General features: G+C 40.6%; 1 protein-coding gene across 3 annotated transcripts in view; it reads right to left on the minus strand.

The window, feature by feature from the left end:
- LOC122525645 (serine/threonine-protein kinase NLK) overlaps positions 1 to 10,214 on the minus strand; it is a 71,062-nt gene extending 60,848 nt beyond the window's left edge. For all 3 annotated transcript variants that reach the window (XR_006305849.1, XM_043648562.1, XM_043648563.1), the window contains exon 1: positions 9,918 to 10,214. Coding sequence is in view for 2 of the 3 variants with exons in the window: in XM_043648562.1 (XP_043504497.1) it covers positions 9,918 to 10,210 (293 nt within the window). In the remaining variant the exon portion in view is untranslated. The remainder of the gene's footprint in view (positions 1 to 9,917) is intronic.
- Between the last annotated feature and the right edge of the window lie 314 nt (positions 10,215 to 10,528).

The raw sequence follows: 10,528 nt of genomic DNA on the forward strand, positions 1-10,528 counted from the left end.
TGGGTAAAGGAGATTCTACGAGAATGAATATACGAGGTGAAGTCCGGTGAAACAGGAGAAGTAGGAGAAAGAGGAGAGATTGAACAGGGAGGGGGAGGGATAGGCATAGAGTGCAGGTCAGACAGAGAGAGAGAATGTTGCATCGAGCTAGGATGTGCGCGCGCAAATAGAGCGGAGACTGTAGACGCGTATGCAGCTAATATAACACGCGTATACAGAGGGGCGCGCGCGCGCGCGCGCCCTTGCAGATTATTACAGATTCGGAAGCACCGATAGACGTGTCATCTAACACTCGTGTGTCCAAGTCTGATGCACGCTTGATCGAAAATTTACACGGCTTTAACTCCACCTAATCGTAACCTCGAACTAGCAAAATGTGATCGCGCTACAAACCGAAAGACTATTTATTCCTATACCGAGATAACATACCCGATATCGAATCTCCTTCGTTTTTCTTTTTTACGACGAATCAGTGGAAAGGGAAAAATTGTAATGTAAAAATATCGCAAAGGATTGATTAATGCAAGGGAAACACCTACGCACGGATATCGGGCTAACAAACGAATCGCAAATTGGGCTGTCCGGTGGTGGTGGAGGTGTATGTAACGGAATATCGATGTGTTTCAAGCCGTACATAATACGTGTACTCCAGAAACGCAGGATTAGCGTAACAATCGATGAATTCTCCGGCATTTCGATTTTCGCTTGATTTAACTCGTTTTCCCGATATATCCACGTAGAACACAGATTTTGGGGAAAATTCGTTGGGATCTCCGAAAACACGGCGAGGTGGTTCAATGACCCTCTTATTTCCCCTCTCTCTTTTTTCTTTCATTTTGTTCACAGCCTCTCTCTCCCTCTCTTTCTCTTTCTGTTTCTATCGTGGAGTTGGATTTCTCTGTTAGGAAATAAAATATTGACGAGCAACGTGGCCACCTCTCGAGCTCGAAACCGATAAATTATTGCGGATAATCGTTGTACCGATAAATGCCATTGTTACAGGCGTGTAGGTAATAATTTATTGGCTCGTTAACAAGCCACTTTTCGTTTGCTAATAATCGATCTTTCGATTACTTTAAATTACAAAATTTGCAGTTATATCCCAGGTCTAAACGAGAGAGCGTAATATACCGATTGTCATGGGAAATAATACAAATATTTTACCGATTCATTTTACTTGCAAAGAGTTCATCCTTTAATGAAATATTTATAAATATCATTTTTTTATTACTTATTTGTTTAACTTACAGTTAATGCTCCGATAAATTCATAATCAATTATACGTACGATGTTCTTTGCGTACAAAAAAAAAAAGAAAAAACAGAAATAAAACGATCGCGAATAAAGTTTAATTATTACAATGCGGGGGCGAAATGAGAAATCGGTAAATCGATAATATTATCGATGTCGAATGTTTGCAAATAAAATTGGATAAACGAAACGGATGGTCTAGGCACGTATAGGAAGCAAAGCTATTCGACTCGGCTGCTCGACGAAGAGACGGTAACAGGCTAATAGTAATTTGCAATATCCGCGCCGGTTTTAGCCGCTTCCGCGATAAACGAATTAATGCATATAGAAGTCGGCGCATGCGTTCAAACGCGCGAGCGCGTTACGCGACGATGATAAAGGAATTAAATTGTCACCGGGGCTGGAATATGCAATGCCCGTGCAAGGAATGGTATATACAGGTTGCCCCAAAACTTTCCACATAATAATAAATAACATTGAATTTTTCCTATCGACAACTTTGATAAGGTCCAACGCGACGCGATGCGAGAATATCGAAAAAGTCGCAAATGCGTTGACCTTGTCTCGAAGATGTATCTTTAACTTTCTTCCAAACTATCTCGGTATGTTGCACTTTGGAAACTTATCAAAGTATCAGCCTTCTCCTCCTCCTCCTCCTCCTCGTCTTCCTCTGCTCCTACAACTCGATATCCTTGATATCGACAAACCGGAAGAAATCTCAAGAATGGAAAAGAAAGAAATATTTGTATTTGTAAAAAAAGGAATGAAAAAGAGATACGCGTGATAGGTAATATATAGAAAAAGAAAAGTTACATCTTCCCGCGTGTAACCAAACGAAACTACCTTGAGTACTAGCGACTTGAACCTTCGTAACAGTCGAGCTACTGCAATGTAAGTAGCTGTAGAAGCACTTCGTAATCAGGGCCATTGACTTCTCGAAAGTACACGAGCTGCATGGGACCCTCTCTTCTCCTTCCCTATCTTTCTCCGAGTACCATGATAGCTACTCTTGTAAACTGAGCAGCGACTCCGCTGATATTTTTTCCCTTATCCCTTCGTCAATCTACTCTCTCTCTCTTATTAAAATCAGCTTTGATTTTGTCTCATTTAAAAGCAAACAATTCTACTCGAAAGCGTCGGACGTGTCATTCGTTGATCAAAATTTGTACCGTAATGAAAAAGTTAAAAGATGAAACTACTCTCCTCTTAAATCAGGTTTCATCGTCTTCGGTTTGAACAAATGTCGTCGCGTTAGGTACGAATAAAAAATTGTATGGGAGTTGGATGCGAAAAGAAAAAAAAAAGGAAAAGGAAATAAAATGGGATCTTTGAACTCTGGAAATGCAACGAAGCGATACACCTCTCTCGCGTATTTCGCGAAAGAGTACCTGATACCTATAATAAAGAGAGCGGTGGAACGATTGATCCGTAAAAGGTTAAAACGTTTAAAAGAGGAGAGAAGATGCGACTCGGTGGAGAAGAATAAAGAACGAAGCTACGAAGAAGGGCAGTGGCCGTCACGGTATTGCTCCCAACACAGCTCCTTTTTCCCTTCCTATAGAAATCCTATATAAGTATGGATATATAGGGTGCTTCGCATTAATCGTTGCAACCTAACCAGCAGAATTTGCATTCGAAATTATTTTTCTACGAATCGAACGCGATTACCTAATTATTTATTATTTCAATTAACAACGACAAATTTTATACATATATATATAAAGAAATAATGAAATTTAAAGTAAACTATTGCAATATAAACTATTCAATCACGAATACATTATTTACGGGTTGTAAAAAAGCCACGACTCGGAAATATTACTACCCATGAAAAAGATAAAAAATAAAGTAAAATAAAATCGGTAAAGGTTTATCGTAGAAAAAGAAAAGGGAGAGGGAGAGATATTATGACTATGGTATACCATAAGTTGTCGCGTTGCGCAAAGTCCGTCCCTATCTTTTGCTTTCCTCCTGGCTTCACCGTTGTGCTGCTTTGCTCTGCACTACTCCGATATGCTTTGCAGTGCTCCGTTGTGCTCTGCTGTGTTGTTCCGTGCTGTGCGGTCCGCAAATAACCTTTGCAATCGCTGAGAGACGAGACTAGGAGAGAATCCGTTCGGCTTTATTAGACCTCCAGCAGCACAAGGCGAACGCGTAACGAAAGCTCGCCAAAAGTCGATGACGCGAAAATCGAACAAAGGCTGCTTCTTCTATGGTCGCAATTTTTTCTATCCCTCTCTCTCTCTCTCTTTCGAACAAAAAAAAAAAGGAAGAGAAAGATAAATCCTATAGAAAAGCTTTTCCACCGCTACCCAGATTCGTCGTTTATAATCGATATCTATTTTCATCCGTGATAAATGTATAAAATTCATATACGCGCATCGATATGCGTTTGTATTTACGATAAAATGATACGCGGTGAATCCTACTACGATCGCGTGAATCATCGAGACGAGAATTCTTGGATGTTACGATAGAACTCGTACACCCTCATCGATTTCGCGAAATTACTTTTCTTTATCGTACTCATTTTCATAATCTTATATACTACACGCGTATGCGCATGAGTAATTCGTACAGTCGGAATATGGGAAACTATATTCCTTATAGGAATATCATTCTTTTTTTAAATAAATGAATAAAGAAGAAAGAAGAAGAAAGAGAAGATCAAATTGTAGACGCAATGTCGCTATATAAAATACCGCTATAGTAGAGTATTCCTCCCTCTCTTACACACGCGCGTGTACGTACATTTATTAATTTCTAAAATAAATCTTTTTCCAAAGAAAGATAAAATCTTAGAAAAGATTAAAAGAAAAGGAAGAAGTAAAAGTTTAAAAAATATAGGATTTTTGCCTGGCCAATCCGAGAAGACCGACGACGATACTGATGTTTCGCGTTTTAGAAAGTTCCTTAGTGCACGATGACTATTATCTCTTTTACCGCCCATGGCCAAGAGAGTTTCACTATTTATTCACGCGAGGTTTCGGCTCTCGAACGAAACAGCTCTCCATATTTCTTTTCGTTTACTCGTGTACGTTTTAAAATATAACATTTTGTTTCTATAGTTTCCATCGAGTTTACGAGTTCCATTTTGTCGAAGGTTCGAAAACAAAACTCGTAGAACCTTTTAAAAAATAGTTGGAACAATTTACGAACGGGAAAATTGAGACAAATTGGTCGTACAAATTCCTTAATTGCGTCTAATAATTATACGGATAAAAAGATGCATACTTTGATGCGTTTAATCTAACGATACTTTAGCAAATTGTTCTAATAAATTTTCTAAACGCGTAAAAAATAAGTAAAGAAATAAGCGAAGAAATTTCATATAGCCAAAGTTTATCTTTATCTTTAAGCAGCTGCAAAAGCGCATAAACGCTCACGCGCGCGTAGAAAGGAACGACGAGCATACACCTGGCAAGAAAGAGGAGGACACGGTATGTGTCCCTCGAACAAGTGTAGATACAGACTCGGACTTGACACCGTTGCTTTATTCCTTTTATGGCATGATTATGGAGTCCATTATCGCAGAAACTGGTTGGCAGTAAAGCGTACCGCGACGAGTTATCCATTGAAATGCGTCAAGGTTGTCGCGGCGTACCCGCCAGTATACACCCAGTATAGGTCTAGAATATATTTCACGTGGCTTCGAGTTGGCATGATCTTTTGCGATAAGATCGGTCAGGGAAAAATCTATGTACGAATAGTCTCTTCCAAATAATCTAACATTTTTCTATACAATTTCGCGAACAATGGTCATTTTATTACTACTTTTCGACGCTAAGAAAAATTTCAAAAATTGCTGACAACAACATTTTCTTCTTTTCTTTTTCTTTTCATTTTCTTTTATTTTTCGTAGTATCGATCAAAGCTACCTATACATAGAGAAATTTATCCGAACGAAAGGGCAGCACCGTTTTCTTCCCTGTGTCTACATTCTCTTCTCTTTTTCTCTACCAGCTTCATCCCAATGGGGATGAAATTGTGTACAGGCGGATGCAGTTGGTAACCCATGCAAACATCCATCGCCACCCCGAAAGCCGATTTTAAAGCCCCTTCCACGACTAAAGCAGTCGAGTACCTTCCAAAGTACCGCAACCTTCTTCTTCTTCTTCTTTCCCTTCTTCTTTCCCTTTATTCCGAAAGGGTCCCTTTTTTTCAAAAATATATAGACGTCTCCTACCTGCGTACAAAAAGGTTTTCCTATTCTAGTTTTCCTACAATTGTCACATTTGTTCCAACATTTTCTGTACCTTTGTTTTCTTTAGCATTTGTACGATGTTTTTCAATTCTGCTAGCTTTCCGATTATTTCAAATCGTAAATTCATAGACGATCGGTCATTCTTGTTTGAAACTTTCCAAACTAATTTTGGATAGAACTGCGAGCCTTTATAAATCGCGTCGGAATAATTAGAAGAAAATTCTTGTAAGAAATGTTATTTAAAAAACAAACAAAAGAAACGGAAGATAAACTAAGAAAAGTTTAGTATCGAAATCTAATACTGTCATCGCGCGCGCGTTGCTGTAGTATAAATGATAAAAGCGATAACCGAGGAGGAAGAATCGTCGAGAGAGAAAATCCATTTTCGAGGGAAAGTTCGGAATTATTTATCGCGATTCGATCGCAGAGGGACGCGTTGCGATATTTTTCCTCGGTGCAGTTTGCAGCTGTTTGCGCTCGCAGGTCGAAAAGTCGGTGCGAAGGGTGCCACCGAATGTCGGCTCTAAAAAATGACGGAGAAAGGAGAAAGAGTCGGCAAAAAAGAGAGGAAAAACCAGTGGAGAGAAGAGGAGCGGCCAGGGAGGGGGTAGGGAGGATGTCGCACCGGAAATACCGGCAACACATGCTTCTCCGACTTCCCGTCGCGTAGGTGGTTTTACTCCGAAGAGTTGGTATGTTTCGATAAAATGTCATTTTCATTCTCTTTGATCAATTTCACGGATCTTTGCGTACAAAAAGAAAGGGGATTAAAAAAAAAAAAAAAAAGAGAAACAAGAAACAAAATATAAATTATTTAAACTGTTCTAATTCGATCAAATTCGCGATCAAATTCGTCCTCCCTCGCCCCGCCGTGCTTTAAACACCCCCCGTTGATTCAAATTTGAAAGGTGGATCGAAACGCGTTACTGACATTGCGTACAAATTTTTCAATTTCCATGGTACCCGATCTAAACGCAGCCAACCGAAGCATATATTCTAGATTGACCAAAACCCTATGGGTATTCTATAGATTGACCTTAACATGTATCTATATATATATAATTAATTTTGTTATTTTTATGTTATAAGAATAAAAAGAAGATAGAGCGAGTCGTCGAGACGAACGGGGACAGGTTTTCCAAGCGAGTTTCCAGTTTCGATTTACAGAAGAGATCGTCGCGAGAGATATTGCTTTCAACCAGCTGTAGTATCCAGTTTAGTAGGATGAAGGCGAGCGCGTATAGGTATATGGAGCATGAGCAACTCTTTTTAACTTCCAAGTAACTATACCTACGCACATTCGTTTATACATATGCATATATTTATATGCAAAATATATTTGTTTTTTCGAGCCATTTATTGTAATCTTAACGACAGTCGAACAACTATTGGCCTATCAATAACCGAACTATTCCAAAGTATTACGATTACATTAAATATTGATAGACCACGAACGCTATCTTTTAATAGCGCATCAAAAAAATATATTAAATAAATTTATCGCGTTATCTAGCACGCGTACCGTTTTCGATACACTGAAATTCATTTCTACGCCAAATGATATTTTTCTCGTTAAAACGTAAAGAGGTGAACAACGATCGTTGATATCAATTCGATATAATCCGCAACGATGTTTGAAACACTTTAATTATAATTAATAATAATATTATTATTATTCTATATATACGAAAAGATAAATTCACGAACAAACGCGGTATCTGGTATTAAATTATTAAAAGCGATAAAACCGATGATATGCAATTTTATTCCTTCTCGATATTAGTTAACCCTAAGATCGGCGACGCGAGGTTGCGCGTATTGCGTACTCTACAAATAAAATAGAAAAATAGAAAGGTTGTCCCTGCAAAGGTCCCTGGAGTATCATCGAACCTCCCCCTTGTTCTGTTAGAAATTTCGCATGGTTTTCGAAGATTGCTTCCGAATGATAATTCTCCCGACCATTGGTCTATAGTATGGAGGAGGAGGTGGGGGAGAAAGGGAGTCGAAACAAGGCGACGTTCGTGTGTGAGAGAAAGAAAAGTATATAGACTTGCTACCAAGTACATGCTCTGCAGCAGCTGCTGCATCACCTGCCAGGCAGCTGGTTTGACCAGCCACATTGGTACTACCAACCAACCAGCCAGCAACCACTTCGAATCCGGCTCGACTCGACTCGGTGTTCGACGACGACTGCTGCCTCCTCAAATTCGGACTTTGATCTAGATCTAGAATAGACATGTATAAGTATTTATACGTGTGCGAACACCGAGCGCAAGGTTTTCCAAAGTTTTGCTCGTTGCGATTACTTATCCGCGATACAATTGGACGTCGCCGAAAAGTCATTTTAAATCCACTTTTATATATCGCATCCATGATAATTGTCAAACAAAATTGCGGAACGAAAAATAAAGTGGACACGTGCGAGAGCATATTATAACTTCTAACAATTTCCTTTCTTTCCTCGTTTTACCTCGGATCTATGCTCGAATCAAAAGACGGAAATACGGAAGTGAATACTAAGAAAGAGAGAAAGAGAGATACACTTAGATGCTTGTGAAATTTACACCGGCGGCTTGTTTGGAGTCAATGCTAGGACCTTGCACTCGGAAACTGTGCATGGCTTGCATATGCACGTATGCATGCATGCATGCATCTATCTATCTATCTATCTATCTATCTATCTATCTATCTATCTATCTATCTATGTGTCTATCTATGTATGCATGTATATGCGTATAAACGACACAAGCCATGCACAAACTGTTAACTCGATGCACGTGCAACATAAGAGTAAGCGAGATAGCGGAAGAAAGAGACAGAGAACGAAACGGTAGCCTTATCATTATCATTCAACGAATCGTTAAGATAAAACTTGAAACGTTCCTCGATAATAATTATGTCTTTCTCGATAATAAACTTATCCTTTATTTTGATAATTAACGCGTTTACTGCCACGTCGATCGTCAATGATAAGAGAGTACCTCAAATATTTCATTAATTAGAATAAAATAATTATCGATGATTCAAACAAATTATTTCGAATATCGTGACTAGTTAAAGAATACTAAAAATGACCAAAATTCAACGTTAATAGTAATTGTTTATCGAAAAAGTGCATAAAAGAAAAATAGATTTTGTTTGTTAAAAAGATTATTGAACAGTCCGAGCTCTATTTGGCTTGTTCTTGAAGTTATATTCTCTCCTTGATGTCAATGGCATCCGCCCACGCAGATGTCTCCGACAAAGGACCAACTCGTGTACGCTTTATGCACGCGCACGCGTGCACGTGTGCCGCGCGAATGCGACCAGGAGATAAAAACGGAGACGAGGACGAGGACGAGGACGAGGACGAGACGACCAAGTGCCGCCGCCGACTCTTTGTTCTCTACGCGTATCGACGCGTAACTTCGGCTACGATCGGCTAGATACGTTCCTATTCGTTGAAACGCGCGAAATTTCACTTTCGAACTAGAAAACTAACGCGAAAATCTATCTTTTTTTTTCAATTCTAACGTTCGGAAATGTTTCAAGGATTTTATATGCATGCGCATTTATTTTTTATTTCGTGGAATTGTTATCTAAATGAATAGGAATATTTTGGAATTTTGTGGAATTTGATTTGTTAAACATTTATCGAAAAATATAATCGACTCGTGTGAAAGAGAGAAGGCGTTCAATCTAGTCACGTTTTCTCTTTATCTCGCGAGGTCGCGGTTGCCATGGCAATGTAGCCTGTACTCTCCTAGCCACCCATCGTCTTCTCATCCACCTTCCCACCGATTACTCCAACTCCACCCTGGTCTTCTCTCTGCTACGTCACAAGCAACCCTCCGAAAGCTCTTCGAGATACGATCGAATCAGTTTACTCTATCTATCTCTTTCTCTTATTTTTCTCTCTACTTTTTCCGTTAATCTTCCCAAAGTTTTTCTTCCTCCTTTATCGAATCTTCGTTAAAAAAAAAAGAAAGAAAAGGAAAGAAAAGGAAAGAAAAGAAAAGAAAAGGAAAGGATCCTGAAAGCATCGATCATTCCAGTCATATATTTCAAATACGTTTTTCAAACTGCGTCCCAGAATGCTAAAGTGAAAGTTTCCAAAATTTACAAAACGTACCTAAGAAAAATGTTTCTTTATTAGATTTGATAAGGTCCGAGAGCACAAAAGCAACAGCCAAACCAAATACAAAAGAATACTATGGACACATTTCGAAAGGTATTTAAGATAAAAGCGACGACGGTAATTATATACACGACAGCTTGTAAAATTTGACCATCAGGGAAGAGAAATTTGGACTGTAATAAAAAAAAAAATGTCTTTCCATGAAACGACGGTTGTTCAGGTAGAAATTCAATAAGCCTATGGAAAGAAAATAATAATCGTTTGTTCGGAGAATTGTAAATCTATCGAACATCTAGGAGAAATAATCATAGATCGTAGTAAATAGTAAAAATCGGCGAGACTTACCAGACGACACCGAAGGCGCCGTAGCCGATGGGTCTGTCGGGTTGGACGGGATCCTGCGCGGGCGGCGGCGGTGGGGGTGGCGCGGGTGCGGCGGGGTGATAATAGGTGGGGGTCGGTTGGTTCACCGCCGCGGCGGCGGCGGCAGCGGCGGCCGCGAGGACCGCCTGGCCCGGGTGGGCCCCGGGCCCCGTCGTCCCGCCTCCACCTGTCGTCCCCGCCCCGCCCCCCTGCATCAGCGACATAGACACGCTCATGGACACCCGGGAGTGCCGGCTGGGCCCAACTACTGCCATCAAAGCTCTTCACCCCCTCCTCCTCCTCCACCGCCACCACCACCTTCACCACCTCCACCCTCGGCGACCGCCACCCGCCTGCCCCTCCTCCTCCTCCTTCCTCTTCTGCCACCACCACCGCCACCTCCTCCTCCTCCTCCTCCTCCTCTTCTTCTCAACCGACGGGCCACCGTGCCGCTATTCACTCTACCGAGAAGACCTCTACGCGACGTCGCCGACGCGTTGTTCTTCCTCCTCCTCCTCCTCCTCCTCCTCGCGCTCTTCACCCCTCTAACGAAGCACGTGGTGCGAGCCTCACCTCGCAAGGACGTTCTCTCT

This window comes from Polistes fuscatus, unplaced genomic scaffold (genome assembly GCF_010416935.1).
Source record: "Polistes fuscatus isolate 324 unplaced genomic scaffold, CU_Pfus_HIC Scaffold9, whole genome shotgun sequence".
NCBI lineage: Eukaryota > Metazoa > Arthropoda > Insecta > Hymenoptera > Vespidae > Polistes > Polistes fuscatus.